General features: G+C 40.5%; 1 protein-coding gene across 1 annotated transcript in view; it reads right to left on the bottom strand.

The window, feature by feature from the left end:
* Nucleotides 1-20,217, bottom strand: part of TTC7A (tetratricopeptide repeat domain 7A) — a 176,922-nt gene that overhangs the window by 84,355 nt on the left and 72,350 nt on the right. Inside the window, exons 13-15 of the mRNA XM_059827702.1 lie at nt 15,537-15,594; nt 12,124-12,196; nt 5,364-5,524 (exon numbers count right to left, since the gene is read on the bottom strand). Of these exons, the coding sequence (XP_059683685.1) occupies nt 5,364-5,524; nt 12,124-12,196; nt 15,537-15,594 (292 nt within the window). The remainder of the gene's footprint in view (nt 1-5,363; nt 5,525-12,123; nt 12,197-15,536; nt 15,595-20,217) is intronic.

The following is a 20,217-nucleotide window of genomic DNA, read 5'->3' as shown; positions in this document are numbered from 1 at the left end:
AATGCTACAGCAAAAATATTAATTTATCCCTGCTTTAGATCCTCAGACCTTGCACCCTTGAGGAATTCAGCACACAAAACAATATTCTGAGAATTTTAACAAGCTGTTTTATCACCATGTTCGCTCACAAGATGTACCAGGCTTCCTTGCCTCTTGCCTAATGATGAACTGGAAATCACATAAACAGGCTGATCTGATTCTCTAAAGCCATACTTCTAAAGCTAAGTGAGGTCACCACCATTCTCATGAGAAAAGTGGTAAAACCATTCTACAGCATACACTAACGTGTTACCTGGGGGTGAGGTGGGAGGTACAACTATCTTGACACAAAAATTGTAGTATAGACTAAACACAACACAAAGGTTTGCAAACCATCGACTGAGAGAAAACTGACTCCTTATTCCCTCTGAAGATTATAGACAAAAAGACAGTTCTACTTTATGGCTGTCAACAATATTGTAGTACTCCTCTAGTGCCCATAAAGATATTACTCAAAGAAGGCATGAGTTGTTTATTTTCAACATACAAGAAACAGCCTGACAAGTAATGGAAAAAGAATTCAAACTGGAAATGCCAGTTTAATCATGCATTTTGAGATACCAATTTTACATTGGGGTTTTTTTTGTAGCAAGTCAAAGCACCTGGTAAATGACATCGCTTACATACCACAGAATAGCTCTCCCCACAGTAAGTCTGCACCAGACTACAACAACTAAATCTTGCCAGACAATTACTTCACAGGTAATGAAATCAGTGACGAAGTCAAGGACATTTGCTGTCAGTAAACCACTTCCAATCTAGAAGAGGACTTTGTATTTTGATGGCTGGCTGTAGCAAAAAAACCGTTCTGCTAAAACAACACCAAGATGACACACAAAATTCGCCATGTGAAATTTACTTCCTTTTTTATTGACGGTCTCCAAGATACACATTTAATATTTCCTGGCCTTCTGAGCTTTTTTGCGCTACATTTACAGTAATTACTTTTGCGATAGCAAATATCTGGGTAAAACAAAACCATCTGCGTTTGACAGCTACATTGCTCTGAAACAGCAACCCGCCTGCTTCTTTTTGAGTCTTTATGTGTAGAATAGCAGCGCTTCCCAAAAGTTTTCTGTTATTTCTCTTTAAAACTAGCTTTGAGACTCTGAAAGCAACAGAATAGTGACTTATAGTTTAGGAAGAAAAGGAGTATTAGCAGCTATTAATTTAGAAGAGTTACTACTCCTCTGCCAGATGCAGAACTGCTACAGATAAGAAGATGTGATCATTTAACAAAACATTCCCCATCACACTGGGCAGCGATTAGAAGTTGTTGTATATTATGCCAGAAGAGTGTATTATTCTAACTTAATAGGGGGCTGTCCAGGAGACAAAAAACAATCTGGCAAACAGAATAGATTTTGATAAGCAGTCTGGGAGCAATTATAAAGCAATAGAGTATCCATAAAATTGATATCCTATTTCCAACCTCAGGCTAGGTACAGACCTTAATTTTTTTCCAGTGCTGGGAGCTAACCGATTAGAGCTAAAAGATGACCAGAGAGCAAAACAGTCTCTGGAAGAGCAGGCAAGTCAGGAGGACAAAGTCAATTTCACATGAACAGAACAGGAAGGAGGAAATATTACCAGCTGAAGATAAAGGACTGTGTCAGCCACACTCTGCGGCGAGTTCTGCAGGCTGCCAGACCTATGGGACTTTTGCACGGAACATTTTGCGAGGTGTGAATACAGGCTTTAAAAAGGGAAATACTTTCGTTCTAAATAAACATTGAATTATTTTAAGATCACCACATGGGGGGCAAGAGGAGTGCTCACTAATATTATTTCTTCCAGGTAAAAGATCTATCCCTAAGACAAGTCAGGGGAGGTAAATCACAGCCGGTCCCAGGTACAACACTGCCCAAAAGGCTGGCCTTTGAGTTGGGAAAAAAATTGAAGGAATCCATCTTAAGAGAGGCTTATGATCAGCATCATTGACCTGGAGGGGAGATACCTGATGCTATCAGGAGTCTTCTCTCCTAAATGTGGAGGAGATAGTGCTTTGAAATATATACCAAAACCAACTGTCGGTACTGCATTAACTTCTTTAAAAAGCATACCAACATTGACACGATGTAAAAAACCTAAGTTTTATCCTGGGCAGTCTGCCTCCATAGGAGTCAGCAATTTTTCAGGCGATACCTCCCATGTAAAGGTTGCTGTTATTTCTATCTTTTATAGTCATGGCAAAGCAATGTATTTCTTCTGGTTCACTCCATCTTGCAGTATGTCCAACATAGCAAGCTCTCATTCTTCCTCTATCCAGCCTTCCTCTGTCATTGCTTGCCAATACCTCCAAGTGCTCAAATTCAGTCATTCACTGACTGTAACGTAATGCATTTGTTACTATATGCCACCTTTCAAGCAGAGGTGATCTTCCTAAGTTAATTTTTCTGAACAATTTGTGCTTTTGGATATCCAGCTGTTCCTCAACATTCTTCTCCAACAGCTCGACCCAAAACATTCCAATTCATCTCTCACCGTATTCAGTGTCTAGATTTCATATTCCTCCTCCCTATGCACCATGCTGACCACTGAAATGTGAAGTAAATGTTTAAGTTTAAACACTCCAACAAGGGGCACTTCTAGACACATTTGGGCCCCACATTATGGGGCTCATGTCAAAGGATGTTGTATGTTAGCTGGGCAATGCAGTATATTATTTCCAATTGCTTCAACCACTAACCAACTACATGACATCGTGAATGACTACTTCTTTAAAATACATAATGAAAGAATTTAATAGAAAAAAAGCAGGAACAAACTCACCTTAATTACATACAGACAGCGACCAACAGAACAGTATGAGATGTCTGTAGTATGGACCAGCTAAGACCTTAATTTTTTATGTATTATTCTTTCTTTTGTTTAGGATATACATCCAGGTAATGCTTATGTTTTTTGCCATCTACAGAGCCCTAAGGTCCCTTAATGCAGCTTTCATCTTTTTTTCTTGATACATGCCAGCAAACTATGCTTCCAAAAAGAGCTGTCATTAGGAAGGGAGCCTGCAGGCACCGCATTACACAGTTGCCTGGTTCATATCAATGTGAATTGGGAAAAATAATCAACCATTTTTAAATACAGCTTTAAAATCAAGCAGTTGAACTTGCCTATACTATTTACATGAAGTATTCTGTAGTCATTCCATGCAGTAGTAAAATTTTCTATCATTTTTCTATATGGCAATAACAACTGGAGACACACAATAGCATCAGGTCTTTGTCCCTTCAAAGAAGTTTTAAAAAGCAGTAAAGCCCTCCTAGCATAAACTGTACTTTAGACCTCTAGAAAGTCTGGAACAGTTTCAGATTTGGTACAAACTATAGATGTATTCTGTTGACTCTTCCTGCTTTCGCCCCCTCACTGGATTCCTGTTCTTTTTCTTCAGAAATGCTTTTTAAAATTTTTTTTTCTGCCTTGCAACTCTGACACCCTTTCTCCATTCCCTCACTCATGAGTTATTTGCTGGCTGGTTTAGACAAAGACCCACACCGAGACAGGCTAGTCATAGTAGCAGAGGCAAGAAGCCAGCCCCTACTCCTGCACCCTTGTGTACTTGTGAATGAGTCTCACTGCCAACTGTGTTACATACTACAGTGCATCCAGGGAGCAAAGAGGGGTTCTTCCAAGAGCACACACTCTAGCAAGTCTGTGTCTAGAAGTAAGCATGAACCCGTGGCTTTCACTACCAATATTAATTGTTTCTATCAGAAACAACCTATTCTGTTACTCCTTGCAAGGTCTTTCCGCACATGAAGACTGGCACTGATAGAAGTATAGGAGATAATATCCTTTCCCGCTTTAGGGAAATCAGATTACCAGACAGCATAAAGGAACCCACCCAGCCGCTCTTTAAGCTACTTTGCACACCATATTTTTTTTGTTTTGTCCTCCCCTGAAACATAAATGATCAGTAAGTGCTGGAGGAAAGATCCAGGATTTGATGGACCAGTTGGTTGATTTGACATGGCAAATACTCTGTTCCTCACGTAAACAACCAGTTTCTTCTTCCTCTTTCACCTCTGTCTTACCTATCTTTGAGTGTTTGCAGTACTCAATGAGCATCTGACCTTTGACTGTACAACATGAGTTTTTATTATGCTTATTACTTTCAAACCACAAAACACAATTTAGCAGCCACTGGAGTATTCCCTGTTTCAATCATACCCATGTTCACACTCTGAAGAGGTGTTGACATAATTTTAAGAGCTTTTCCATTACTAATTTTCACTTCATTCTCAAAGACGTGCACTGTCACTCTTAGCTCCTCAGATACACAAAGTACCTAACCTCAAAAACACGGGCAGTAGAGCTATTTTAAATGGCAACATGCAGCTTACAATGAAAAGCATTATATGCCTCAATCTCACTTATGACCTTCATTTGCTCTGGTTTAGACAACGTCCCACTCAGCTGCTGGACTACACCTGTGGAGGCCGCTCCCTCTCTCCACTGAGAAAGAGGCTGTCTAAAGACAATGCTGCATGGGTTTAAAGTATCAGTTAAATACAGGCAATTCTGAATGGAAGTTGGTCTTCCAGCAATGCAACAGGATTTTCTGCAGTTTGGCTGAGAAACTCAGCTAGTATGCAATCACCAGGAAGTACTACAGTAGCTTTAATTTTTGCACAGAACAGACAAATTCATTGTTTTGAAAGGTCATGACAATAAATCACAACAAATTCAATTTATCTCCCTCAGATAGATGAAGGACTGAGTCAAACATAGAACAGTGGAAACCTCTGGCTCCAAGAAGTCTGTGCTGGGTCAAACCTGCTCTTAGGTAGCCAAACCATCCTTTCAGCTATACATTATTACAGTTTGTGATTTTCAGTTGATATTTTTCCCAAGCTGTGCTACTGCAACAAATTGTGTCATACACAAGCATCAAAAGAATGGTCAATACATGAAGAATTTGTTTCTCTTTAACCAGGAAGTTTACAAAATATAAAATTATTTTTGGTACAGACAGACATCATTATAGTTGTCTCACACTCATTCCTCCATGCGTAAAGTGACATACGAAAAAGTACAGGGAGATAAGTGAGAGAAAACACCATCAGCACAATACAGAAAAACAAATACTGGAAAAGCAAACAAGCACAAGAATTAGTTTAAAAATGGAAAGACCATGAAGACAGAAAATCAAAAGAATACCCTGAGCATCACATGTTTTAGTTTCGCTGTACACCTAGGAGGAGAGTGACACACCAGTAGCACACCTGATTTAACAGGCTCCTTGTGTATAACTAAGAACAACAGAGCTAGTGAGCAGATCATTCCTGGCTGGATGTATCGCATCATGGAATAACTCTTACCTAAAGCTTTCTGGGTACTCAACAACAGCCATGTTGATAACATCCAGTGCATGCTGGTAGTGCTTCTGAGCTGAAAAGAGGAGGGCCAGTAGATGAAGTGAATTCATGTCATCTTTGCACAGTTGCAGTGCTTCCTGAAGATGTTCTATAGCATCAGAAATCTGGGAGGAGATGGGGTAGAAATAAAAAGAGGACACATTTTTCCTTCAGTCCTACATTATATCCCAAAGGTAAGAACAAATACAGTCATTAGAAATTCTGAAGAAATCCTACTTAGGCACCTTATGAGAAAGACTTTTACTATCTGAACAGTTTGCCAAAATTAACAGACTGCACTGCTTGAAAAAAACACCACACATTCTAGAGAGAGGAGCCTGCAGCATTACTAAATCACTGCTTATAAACAGGAGCAGCAGACCTGATCCAATCAACCCCCTCTTACTTTGGCATGGTGCTTCTATGCTATAAACAGATCCACTACAGAGGCGCAATTCTCAATTCCATTTTCTAGGATAGGTGGCTGGCTCTTCACCTGGGTCAGAGCATTACACATCTCTGCTGAATTTGTCTCTTGTGATGGCTGTACAAGGCTTTACATGATTTGGATCAAGAACATAAAAATTAAGTTTGAATGTTCAAGGGTAAAAGAGTCAAGATTCAAATGCTGTCACAAAAAGAAGTATCTTTGCAAGCAGTGATATAAAGAGCAGTCCTGACACAGCAGCAGCGTGTCATTAGAATCAAGTCTCACTTGGCAGAGAACTTAACATCTATAATGAATGCAAGTATATCACATGCTCTTTGTGATCCAATACCCTATTTTAGGCTCTCTGTTCAAAAGGGAACTTCTTAGTAGATTTTCTTTCCTTTGGCTACCAGTAAGTTTTATATGGAGGATTTTCTTTAAGGTTCTCTAGTGTCTGAAATTACTGTTACTTAAATTATTCCAGATCTGTGTTCGGACCTGGAAGCTTGCAGCAAACAGAACAGAAAAACATATAAATTTCTTTTCTTCATATGTACCTTCCCTCTCCTTCCCTTAATGGATGGAGAATGTAGTTCCTTCTTTCCTACTATGAGAACCTCCCACCTAGCAAAGCTCTGCAGATGTTCTCCTGCCTTGGCATACCACCAGCTTCATATTCCCACCACCTCCACAGATCACTCAGGAAAACAGGTAGCACATAACTAAGGAAAGCAACAATTACCCTGCCTGCAGTTACAACAGAGGTTGCTGATTACCTAGATCCAAGGTATACTTCTAGGAGCATGGTACATATTCTGTTCATGGCACAATTTCATCCTAATGTCTAAGGGACATTTCAATCTTACTGTGCACATGCAAGCCAAAGTACTCTGTCACTGGTGACTCCATGCAAGTGTGAAGATCAGTGTGACTGCTCCACAGACATAACCCCGAACTGGCATTTGGCCCACAGCTTCAAAACTGCTGCATGTCCTGGCCTAGATTCAGGTTGGGATATATCACTGAGTGCTCAGCTTTAATGAATAACTGCTTGTCAGTGGAGCTACTTTAACCACATGTGTTATTATAGCCTACTGCAAAGGTAAACATATTGGCTTAACCACCAATGTTCCCTCAGCAGCATACTAGGACACATTTTCTTACAATGTAAAAACACTAGCAATGACAAGACAACTTGGAAGCAGGACAACAGGTATGAGACTGTGGTGGGCCCTGATCTGCCTGTCCACAAAGTTCTTCAGTAGGTATATCAGAGGTATATAAATTTGACTTGTTAAAACAAACCTGCTATCAAGACTCTTCTTGCACTCAGGACTGAAAACACCTCTTTTTTTTTTTTTCTATTCCTCTGTCTCAGACCTGCACCAGTAGTCATAAAGAAATTTCAAGTTTGGGGAAAAGTAAGTTCATTAGAAGAAAAAGGAAATCTGTAAACCAAACAACTGGAGGGGTCTGTGAGCAACCTGTTCCAGCTGACCCTGCTTTAAGCAGGGATTGAACTGGGTGATCTCCAGAGGTCCCCTACAAACTCAAGTATTCTATGATTCTATTCAAAGACTTGGGAAGGTGATCCTAATTTGCTAGTATGAATCAGACAAAGAATAATATTTGCAACTAGTGTCTTTACTGAGGGACTTCAAAATTGTAAGGATACTTGACCTTACTTGCATGTGAACGTGCAAACTAAGTCACTGAGACTTTGCTTTACATGTGCAAATGTCCAACAAACACACAACTGCAAGCTCATACCCCTAACACAGGCCAGCTATCAAAGAAGCTCTCTGACTCCATTGCAACATACACGAAATAAAGCAGCACAAAAGTCAGTTGTGGTCGCTCCTGCAAACCTGTGCCTGCTGAACAGGCAGTCACATGCCGTTGAAATAGACATAATCTAAACTAATTTCCCCCTGTTCTATAGCATAGGGCTTGCAATGGTTACATCCTCATTTCAGTGCTTCCCTCTACTACCATCAGAGTCACAGGCAATAGCTGTTTTTGGAAGTTAATCATGCTTCCCTGACACCTGGTTGTTTAACTTGAGCCCAAAAAGATTCCTTAGTGCTGTAACACCATTAGTAGCCTACACAGTACTACTGCATAATTAGATACAGTGGACAAAACACAGATAAGAAAAAATAACTTAATAATATGAAGATACTTTCTTCCTTCATGGGAAGCATTATACAAAACAACAACCTGCAAGAGACCAGATGCAATGAAACACAAACTAAATTTCTAGAACAATAAAAGCAAGATATTTGGCAGCAGTCAACACAAACTTCTTTTGAAAAGCAGAGATCATCTATTGACAGATGCCACAGCTTATTTATTTAAGTAACTACGTAATATGAGAAAGATGGAAGCTGGCAGCCCAGGTGGCACCCTGAAACTTCAGGGCTGTATCAGAGGTAGGCTGCCAGTTTAAATTCCCTACAAATGCTGTGCTTTAAAGTAATCTTACTTCAGCTGGACTGCAAGTCCAAGTGGGGCCTGCAATTAGAAGATGCTACCCTTCTCTGATTCATCTTTCTGTTAATAAATACACCACACATGTTCTGCAAGGCACACAGGTATATTCAGATCACACTGATTAGGAAGCAAAGATCCTGCAGTAAGCCAGAAATAGCACCTTGCAGCACTACTAAAATAATGTCACAATATGGATTGTTTAGGCTGCCTCTTATATAGGATTTACTTCAATAATACTACATGCTTCCTTAAAAACAATGCTGGGATGTTACAATTGTAGGTACAAAAAGGAAAACAGTATGAGTGTTAAAAATAATTCCCAACAGTAGAATGCACTTGCATATTTAGAATGGTAAATGAAACAGGATCTCATGAGTAGTTTTCAGGCCTTATAATTTCACATCAGTTGCGAGTTACAGTTAATTAACCATTAAAACTATCCTCTCCATCTCTTTTTATAGCACTGGGATTTTAGAAAGGAGAAAGCTTTATTGATTGGCAAGAGCTTCCATTGAAAACAGACTTGCTACAGTCCACCAGAACTTCAGGAAAGCAGGTGCGAACATATCTGTGGAGTTAAGTTATTACTTAACTCTTAGTACAAGCTGGTTTTGAACACCAGAAAAATCTAGGCTAGGACCTAGACAGAAAAGCAACGTGTTGCTGTTCCTCACAGGAGGCACCAGCTGGTCTGGGAGAAAGATGGACCAGAACTACCCATATCCAGCGGTCACCGAAAGAAGCACCTCTTGATACCTACTAAAACAGAGCTCCCCTCCTGGGGCAAAGACAAGACAGCAGTCTCGCCTTCTTGAAACCAGAATAAAAACTGTGGAGAAAACAGCTGAAATATTTTCTCTGGTGTCTCAACCGATGTTTATCTTATTTTTACATCCAGATACTCTGGACGGCAGTAGGTGTTTTTTGGATATCGCCTCCTGAAACTTCAGGTCTGTCGGCAGCCCACAGATTAAATTGGTGAGACCTCTAACTCTCAACTGCTAGCCCCTGACTGTCTTTCTCTTCCTATGTTCATGCAAAGAAAAGTCAAATCAAATCAAGTATTAAAATGGTACAAACCCCCCAAATGTTTTTATGTATCTAATACTGATTTACACGGCATTCAAGGTCAGAAGTAACACTACCACCCCAAACGAGAAGGGAACCAGCACTTAACAAGAGCGCTGACTCTCGAGTCATTTCCATAGAAACTGGCCTGCTAAAAAACAAGGCAAGGCATTAAAATCAGTGAGCTTTAAAATGTTCATTCTACCTTGTTTTTGCTGATCCAAATGCTGTTACCACAGAAACAGGAGCAGCAGCCGAAACAGCCGCCAGGAGTTGGGAGTTACAAGTCTCATTTTTTGATCGGCTCGGCCAACTGTCAGCCGCATGCTGCAGGTGGAGATAACCACCACAGCAAATACTGACCTTGGCCTCATGGCACTTCAACTTCGGGGGAAAACCAGATTGAGACCCTCCTTACAGAAGAGGGTATTCTACTCTGTATTTCGCTGCAAAATCCACCCTAACACGCTGTGGGGCTGACCTAGACCCTCCAGGTGTCACTGGGGTCCTCCCAGTGACTCTGGTGGTCTTTAAGACCCAGAGCCCCCCCCCCCCAAACATAAGCATGAAGCACATCATCAGCTTTCATTTTGGTTGCAGGTGGTTTTCAACTGTCAACTCTGCAAAAACCTTTTATAACCATTCCTCTTCTTGTCACGTCCTCATCACGTGTCAGAGGGAAGCTTATGCTTTTCCATTTCCCCTTTCCCTTGCCCAGTGCTGACAGAGACAAGTGCTATTGGAAATATTTTACAGAATCTTCCAAGGAAGATGAATTGCTCTAACTTTGCTTGGCAGTCTACCTGTCAGCTGCCTCTCTTGCTTTGTTCCATGAAAACACTCTCTTATCTATGCAAGGTGATACCTAGATTTTTCAGTGTTGGGTAAGGTTACCTCATTTATTGACCTTGACTATGGAAACAAAAAGGCCTATTTGTTGAGAATAACATTCAGATATTGTATTATAACGTACTGTGCAGGAATGGCCTGATTTGCTGGTACTGTAGCATCGCCTGATGAAAGCCCTGTGACATTCAATAGTTAATGCAGTCTATCAAAAAAGGTATCGTTTATCTTTCAGTTAATCAGAAAGAGAATATATTAGATACTTTAAATAATTAAGGATATTAAAAATGCATTACCAAATGTTTATAATTAAGTAAACTGGCAAAAGAAGAGTAGGATATTTTACAGCAGTCTAAAAATAAAGATGTCTCAGGTATCTCCTCTCTCTCCAAGCATGCGTTAAAGATTTATATCTCACTAGATGGAGAAGAACAGGAGCAGCATCACAGGGGTCAGGCTGACACTACATAACACACTTAGATCACACATCTATGGTAGCAGGGGTGACTGGCAGAACATCAAGGATGAAAATATACAGGTGAGGTAGACAAAAGAGAAAGCGAACATGAGGACAAGAGACTGAATGGAAAGAACAGGAGGGAAGAGAAATTATGAAATGAGACATACAAAACAACACTGTGAAGACAGGATACAACTGCAGAAAAAGAAAGGGTAATGAGTTAAAATGCAGTGGACCAAGAATAGTGAAAACAACAAAGAACCAATGACCACAAAAAATCTTGATTTTATTTTTAAGGATAGCAGATGAAAAGCTGTAATGCTTTTACTCATGACAAGAAGCAGAAGAGGCAGCAGATCAGACAACCTCCCTAAGAGGCAAAAGCTGTGAGAGAAAGAAGGGTAGCTGGATATTTTTTAATGAAAGACCCTGAGCAAACTGCATCATAAAGCAGCCACTAGGCAGATGAGAAAGTTAAATAAGCCATTTTAATTATCCTTTCTTATTGCAGGCTTCCTCACAATGCACTGCTCTCATTATGAAAGGGTTACAGAAGCGACATTTATCAAGAGTGTGCTCTCTTGGAAAAATTAGTTTAACCTAATGAACACACAGCTCCCCTAATTAGCTCAGGAAAGTAAGAAAGTTCCAACTGTTTGACTCTGTAGTGTAGACTGAGAAAACTGCAGCAAGCAGAAAGCCTGCCAAAGAAGAAAACTATGATGATGAAATTTCAAATCTAGCTAGAGACGCATTTAAAAAATAGGGGCTGCTCCAATAAAGACTTTGGCTTTTAAACAGAAGGGACAGAGAAATAAAACACATACCGATTATAAAAAGAAGGGACAGAAGAATAAAGCACAGCCCAAACATTTTTTCTGAAAGGCAGTGCAGTATATTTTCTGATCAGCTTAATTTTTATGACTTAACACCTGCAGCAGCATTCAAATGCCAACTAATCCCACTCCCTGCAGAGCTCCAGCACCCGCCAAAGCCTAACACTGAATGTGCCCAAGTATGGAATAAACCAGTTCCCAGCGCAGAGAGTGTGCGATCTGGTGTGATATAGAACCAGGCAGTAACAAGAGAGCCTTTGGAGTGGCCTGCAGCAGGACACAGCATGATACCCAGGGAACAGGAATAACCACACCTTGCTCATCCCACACGGACAAAGTTGCTCCAAGTGGGAACAGCAAAGCTCAGGAGTTAGAGCTGAATGCATGCCCTAGGGAAGGTCGTTCCATGTGCTATAGAATTACTATTTAAAAAATAATAATAAAAAAAAATCTTACAGAAACATATTCTGATTGTTATCGATTACAATGTAGGAAGAAAGGGACCTTGTGTAGCAAGTCTGGGTCTTGTTCAATTGGACTGTCCTTCTCCCACCCTCTCATGACTCAGTGGTTGCCAATTATTGCACATACCTGCCTGACAAGAGCCAGCTGCAGTGATAGGTAGAGGACGATTTGGTGATCTTCCGGGGCCAAGTCACGTGCTCTTTAAGGATGACCACACAATACAAAAAGAAGAGTGACTGTTAGATTGTATTTTGCAGAACTCCTTCGCCATGAGTCACAGACAAGCACAGAACAAAACCCAGTCCTCTTTTACAGAAAACTAGTCCAGTAACAGGGGAGCACACCGACACTAGACAAAAAGCAGATCAATGCTGGCCTGGCTAAGCCAGGCTCACAGGAACAAGTATGAGAAACAACTGCCAGGATGTCGTACAACTTACATGCTCCTTCATTAAATGCCACTTAATGTTTGGAACTTGGATAACTGATATGGAGAAAGTAGCTCTTAACTCATGACAAACCCCTTAAAGCATTATTTCAAGTAATTTAGGTGAGGGAGATAGTTGTCCAACTTGTTCTTGTATTGCCACTTTGCAAACAACAGGAGAGGGTTAGGTTAGCACTGAAAAAGTAATAATTGTTTCTGTATTATTGTGACTATGAGCATGGAGAGGACTAAAGATCAGGAGCCCATGATGTGAGCCGGTGCTTAAACACACAAAACATCCTCCACCCTGCAGCTTCTAGTCTAATCAATGACAGCAGACTCCTAATTTGGAAAGGGAAGACACTGAGGGAGGAATGAGTATTTGATGGCAGGAACTGAGCCTGGACCAAAACCAAGGCCCTTACTTCTCAAGCTTGAACCTCTTAGATAGTACCTTCTAGTCCACAGCAGGCAACAGTGTGCACTGCAGTGATCCCTTGGCTAGTGAAGGCTGCAGTGTCTCCAGAACCAGATGTGGAGGCCCTTCACACAGGCTTGTGCAAGGCAGGGAACAGGGATATACAACCAGGGCACAACTGTCCCTCTCAGACTATGCTAAGCATGAAACTACAGTCTGAGCTTGCCAGCCTGTGGAGAAGCCACTAACCAAGGCAACGTGAAGATATTGTTTTGGGGACCTAACCTAGGAGCAACATGGGGCACTTGCTGATGCCACAGTCGTAGCCCAGCCCAAGGACCAGTGGATTATCCCCTTGCTGACCCACAGAGCTCACTCTTAGCTCCGCAGCACAGGTAAGTCATTTCACATGGGAGAGATGGGGAAGAGGAAGGTCCCTCACAGCCAACCTACGTTCCTGACCTCTTTCTGGGCTACATTCCAGGACACCAGGGAAGCCTGCACCTGCATCGACCTGCCCAAAGTGAGCACGATTAATGTCCTTATGAGGGAGAAATGACAGGCTGACAAGGCTGGTGGTTAAAAACCCTGCCAAAACTATTCATTTGCTAATAATAAACAAACAAAACAAAAAAAAAAAGTCAAAGAATTACTTCAGGAAAGAAACCACACACCATTTTAATGGTAGCCACCTCTTCAAATGTTGTCTTGGCCTGTGAGCAAGAAGCTGTTGAAGTTGACTTTTATAACTAACGGCTCAGAACTAATTGATTTAATATGGACTGAACGTGTCCTGTGACTCTGCAAGTCAAGGTATCACTCCAGGATTCTGAAGCAATGCCAAAGACATCAAGGTGTAATTAGTACAGGCAAGTCACCAATTTCTCCCCCCACTTTAAAAAAAACAAACAAAAAACCCCCTCAACAACAAAAAACAAAACAAAAACCACCCAAACCAAACAGCAGCAAGAAGACTCCACAAGATAGAACCCAGCTTTGCCCTAAGCTGTTGGAGCAGGGTGAGCGGCCTCCTTAGCAAGCAGCTCCTGTGAAACCTTCAGTAGCTTCTCCAACAATAAGTAACAGGGGAAGGTTCACGTGGGTGTATGGGCGAAGAGATTAATGGTGCTTTTGGAAAGAAACAGAGGATTGTTACTTTACTGCTCAGTTTCGTCAAAAGGTATTAGAAAAATAGCTGATCCAATCTTCCAGATGAAAAGGCCACTTTTAAAGATGGCTACAGGCCAAACCATGGCCTGAGAGATCATACATGTACTTTAAAAACTGGTGAAAAACAAGGAAGAGGAAAAAAAAAGAAAGAAACCAAACTCAGGCATTTAGAAAGACACTAGTAACCAGCTCACTATCACAACATCCCTGTTGGCTGAAGTTTCAGTACCTGATATTTGGCTAGAAGCTTGTCTGCTTCCTAGCTAGAGTTAAGATACCATGAAAACAAGACACAGCCAGTGGGAAAGGTCAAAGGATAAAAATAAATGCAGTTTAAAAGCACTGCAGCACCACAATTACGTAAAAATTGGGCAGTAGTGAAAGTATTACATTGGAGTCCAGGAAGTAGTGCGACTTAAAGTAATACTCCTGATCTAAAAAGTGACCAAATAAATGGCTTTTTAAAATTTTATCTTTCATATCTCCATAGGGTAAATATCCAGAATTACATCTATGGTTTCAACTTACTACATGCTCTTGCAAGCAATGCAAAACCAGTGCAAGACAAACATGCTGGACTCCTCCTTGCTCAGCATCAGAAAAACAGCTAAGCTCCAGTAACATGTTCAACCTGCTACATCTGTACTTCGAGATACCAGAGATCTCAAAATTTCTTCACTTTTGTAATGTATTTATGACAACACCAAACCCAGAATTAGATACTTCAGCCTAAGACTTAGACCATATAAGCTCCCATTTAGTTGCCATCCGAAGTCTGTAGGCATCTACATTTACAATGTTAATTGCCCAAACACCACCTACTGCATTTTGCGTGGTGTAAGTTAGTTGTAACAGGGTCAGGAAGCTCACACCTCACCTCTCTACCACAACAGGACTGACAAAAACTGTTTTTAAACCAAGCAGTTTTACTTGAGGTAACTGTAGCTGCAGAGGAGTTTAATTCACAGATATTTCCAGGACAGAGCCACAAAATACAGTGGTTGAAGAACAGGTGAGTGGCAACTGCTTTGTACTGCTAGCTCTGTAGCCCCCTTTTCATAAAACAGCTCATGTAAACACTCATTAGGACAGCAATCATGCCCTCCCCAGTAGGTGCACTGATGCCAGGTCACCCCATAGCAGCCTACACCCTGGTGGTGAAGGTACTTTCTTCTTCACACAGGAATGGAGACAAAACTAGCTTTCCACATTTGCCTGCTGGCATCATGTAAGGAAGCTGCATCTCCCAGCAGTGTAGATCTCACTGCAGCTAATTTAGGGCTAAGGTTATTTCTGTTTAGTGGCAGAACAGGTACTTTTACCTTGGATATTCAACCAAATAATCGCTGCATTTAGCGATCATAGGAATGGTTTTGACAGACTATTGCTGAAATCTACTGAACTGTTTTTAAACTTTCAGGCAAGGACGCCCTATGCAGAATTAACAAAACATTAACAACAACAATTATTCTGAATTCACCCAAAGAAATAAACAATGCAAGTGTCTGCAAGATTCCTACTCACCTCTCCAAAGTCTGAAGCGCTTTCTTGTTTAATTCATCCTGAGTGCCCTTCAGAGTAGCTGTAAGACAAGATACAATGCCATTTAAGAGTTGAATCCAATGTTTCAGATAAAATAAATAAATAATTACACATGCACAGAGTATTTCAAACTGGGAGCATAAAAACTGTGGAAATCTGGCGGTGCCTGTGTTCATGGCTGGAAAAGATGCCATTTTGTTTTTAAAGAACAGCACAAACCCAGTATTTTAACTTGAATTCTCAATTTCATTTTTATTCAAGACTCTTCCAACTCCCTTGTCTGAAATGCTGAAGCATTTTTTATTTACATATGCCACTGAAGGGCTCTGGGAGGAGAAGGGGACATACACTAACTAGATACTAAGAGCATAACAGGCCCTCTGCCAGGTTGGTGTCTATGCTAAAAGCAGTAAGTAGCAGCATATTCTGACTTAGATACAGACCATCTCCACCACCATCTTCACGTAGGAGGGTGTTGCAGGTTGAACAGGGAACACCAGGAGCCAAATTTACAGCTCTATGACAAAACCCTTGACAACACACCACCTCCCTTGAGACCACAACAGACTTTTAGGCTACTTCAGGTGTGGCATTAGCCACTAATGCCCTCCTTGGTGCCTCGAATTGCTTGACTGAAGGATCCTGCCCACTACACTCACTACTCAATGTGTGAATTAATTCCTATCCAAAACCGTAAAAGGAGAAGAATCAAGTTTTTGTTATGCCAGGATATCATAAGATATCATCATCATCAAGAGCAAGGGGAACAGCAGAAGAGCTTAGAGAAGCATGGCTTTCTCAGATCCAAAATACCTGGAAAGCTAGCAAAAATTTTCAGAAGTACATTGGCTGTCTTGTTCTGGTTCTTAGTTTTCAGATTTTGCATAGCAGTTGTTTCTTGTTCTGCCTATCCTGAACTTAAGAGCTACTGATCAACAGCACAAAGAAGTGATGAGTAGTTAATCCATCCGCAAACATCCACCTGCGAATATATTTGACTTCATACATCAAGTCCGTTTAAGCTCCAGAATAGAAAGTTAGTAAGTAGTATATACTTAAGCAACAAAACCAGATAAAATTCAAGTATTCTTAAAAGTTATTAAGAGGAAGGAGTTGTGTTCTCCTACAAGACGTACAAAGGTAATAATTTTCTTTGGATTCTGCAACACGCTACTGAGTGAAACTTTGAAAGTAATTTATTTTGCCAAAGTAGCTATAGTGATCAGACCTTTTTTATTGCTACATCCTCCAACAGTTCTTCAAAACACCAGGTCCATTTGGGAGGAACAGCAATCTTCAGGATTTCTCAAATCATAAAGATAAAAAATTGCTCATGCCACAAAATCTACTCTAAGTAGTAAAAAGTGAACAAAAAATTTGCAGTTTAAAGAATAAATTTGAAGACATGGACTTTCATGCAAAATGCAGCATTTATTACAAGTAGCTGGAAATACTTCACTCTCAATAGCCTTAAATTGAGTATTCAGGTCCACTGCCAAATACTGGAAAAAGGTAACAGAGGAGGAAAATTGAGAAAAAAATTAAAATAATCAAGACTGATGTAAACATAAAAATGCTTGAGGAGACATTGAAAAGGATTTGATCATAGCTATAAATATTCATCCAGAAAAATATGTCAGGTTCTGTTTCTCATGGAAACAACAAGATTCCTTATGTAAGTTACAGAGCAGTTCTGGAGATGCCACAGAATGAGGAAGACTGAAAGAAATGTTACTATTTGCCCCACAAATTAAACAGCAAATGGAAAAGCTAAGAGAACTTTTAGGTTCCACCTGGTAAGACATTTAACTGATGTTCAGCTCGTAGTCAGAAAGAGCACAAAATATGTTACGGAAATGAAGTGATTATTCTACAACTAGTCAGCTTTGCTTCTGCACTACCGGGAAACAGCAAGTGAGTCCCACCTCCCACAATATGAACTGCATCTTCAGCTACAGCTAAGTTGTAAATCTGGTTGTCTGCCTCTAGATTTGTGTCTGACTTGGATAGACATGTTGAAATTTGTGTTTGACAATACTGAGGACCGATGCTGCAAGTTAACCATGCCATTTACAGGGCCTTTACAGCTAAAGGAGATAAATTAGAAAAAAAGCAATGAAACATGATTTTGGGAGAGATGCATAAAAAGAAGTTTGGCCAGCAGGTCAAGGGAGGTGATCTTCCTCCTCTGCTCTGCTCTCATGAGACCCCACCTGGAGTACTGTGTTCAGCTCTGAGGCCCCCAGTACAAGACAGACATGAACCTGTCAGAGCAGGTCCAGAAGAAGACCATCAAAATGGTTAGAGGGATGGAACACCTCTCCTATGGAGAAAGGCTGAAAGAGTTGGGGTTGTTCATCCTGGAGAAGAGAAGGCTCTGGGGAGACCTTATTGCGGCCTTTCAATACTTAAAGGGGGCTCTTATAAGAAAGATGGAGAGAGGTTTTTTTACCAGGGCCTGTAGTGATAGGACAAGGTGTAATGGTTTTAAATTAAAAGAGGGAAGATTTAGATTAGACATAAGGAAGAAATTCTTTACTATGAGGGTGGCAAGATACTGGAACAGGTTGCCCAGAGATGTTGTGGATGCCCTACCCTGGAACTGCTCAAATAAGTCATCGTCACTGCAACCCACTTGTATCACTGAAAAGCTCTCACTTCAGACAAAGAAAAGCTTGCATGAAGGAGACAGAATTAGGTGAGTCTGACTAAACTTCTAGACGTTGTGCTCCATTCTCTGAGGTTGATGGCACTAATGAATTCTTCAGCCTCTACCCAACTTTACCCACTGCGAGCATGGCTGCTGCAGTTCTACCAGCTAAAACGCAGTATGACTTATTACTCAGATTAAAATAACCTGCAAAGCAGTCTGACCACAGTAAGGCAGAGAGCACAGGGAAGTTTAAGTTTCTGAAACTTCAGCAGTTATTCCTGGAAGACACAGTACCTTTGCAAATGCCACCTTAGGAGCCCAAGATTTATTTTCTAAAGCATTCTGGCTTTTTAAAGGAGCTTAAGCCTTACCAAAAGTCAACAGGATCTTCAGTAACATTTTGGTACCTAAATACAAAGCTCTAAAGTCACATTTAGAAACAGAGAAGGGCATATTCTGTGTTAGGAAGCAGGTGCAGCACAGTAGCTGTGAATGCATGGAGTGAAACACTTAATGCTGAGGATCAGTATCAACACTACAAACACAGGGACAGGGGTCTAGTTCTAGTCTTGTCCCACAGACTGAACACCGATTAGCAGCTGCAGCATCATCAGGTCTATTTATCTAGCACATTAGTTTTATGGGAAAGAATTCAGTTTGTGAAGTGGGATGACGGAGAGATGGACTTCAAAAATACATTTCTTATCCAAACTAAAACACCAATGTGCATGCACCCCTTTGCTTATATCAATGGGTTTTGAAAAACATTCCCTTGTGTTACGACACCTCATACAGCAAGGTGTACAGTTTTAGCACCCAGAATTACACTTAACGATTGCATGTGTTGACTGTTATCTCCAGAAGCAAAAATGATGGGTTTGTTCAATAATAAGCGATGTTTAAGTTCTTTTTTTTTTTTTTTTTTAACATTAACCTGTGCTGTCAGTATACTGGTTATTTATAGAATTCACAAGGACTGATAGAAAAAGTTTCCAATTCAGTCCCTGATCCATGGCCTTATACCAAAATTCTAAATGAAAATAGAGATACAGCACACTCTCTCATCTCTGAAAGAGTGAGGGTCTGTTAAATCTACAAAGATTTCACAAGATCCAAGGTGGTGATGTTAGGTAAGAAAAGCACTTGTATTTCACAATGCATTCTGAACCTGGTCTTTCCTCTTTAGCCTTTGTTAAATTCATCTCACCTTCCCCTGTCTTCAATGGATTCTTCACCAGACCTAAGGGAGGCAAAGTTGACAATACAGCTTATGTCAAAACTGGAACTACAAGAGGAAAAGAAAGGTTTGCTGCTGACATTGACCCACTGGGAACAGATCTGCAGAAAATTTAGCATAGCAATAGATGGACATTCCGTACGAACAAGAGATTTGTGCTTCTAAGCGTGAGGCAAAAGTGGCAATAACTTCATCTGAGGACACATGTTTCAGCTACTTCAATGAGACTTATTTCAAGAAACATGTAACTGGACATTAAGAACAAGGAAGCTACACAAACTGCTACCCAGCATAAGTTTCAGGAAGTCTTATTTCATCCAGGAGTAAATCTAATAGTTGTAAAGTGACTTCTTATCAAATGCTCCCACAAGTTCTTTGAATTGTCATTCTGTAGGATTCTCTCTTCTGACTCCACTTTTTAGCAAGTGCTTTTTGCAGGTCACAAAGAAAAGGCTTCAATACAACTCCTCAGTGCCTTCATCACACAGAAGGAGAAATATTTATTAAAGTATATATTAAATTAAAAAGCCTAACCTTGGAAGGAAGGCATCTTGATACAATGTTGTAAGCTTTATAAGGCAATTGGTCAAATGTCTCTGAAATACTTAGCTACCATTGAAAATGCTGACTCACTGAACATCAGCTCAAGTGGAAAGTTATGGAAATTATATATATACACACACAGATGTTTGACTGTGTGTCTGCATATGTCACTATCAACTGGTAGAAACACAGTGATAAACAAGATTGACAGTATGAGGCAGGATTACATA

This window comes from Gavia stellata, chromosome 2 (genome assembly GCF_030936135.1).
Source record: "Gavia stellata isolate bGavSte3 chromosome 2, bGavSte3.hap2, whole genome shotgun sequence".
NCBI lineage: Eukaryota > Metazoa > Chordata > Aves > Gaviiformes > Gaviidae > Gavia > Gavia stellata.
The sequence above is the reverse complement of the archived record's forward strand: the minus strand, read 5'-3'. Positions and strand labels throughout refer to the sequence as shown.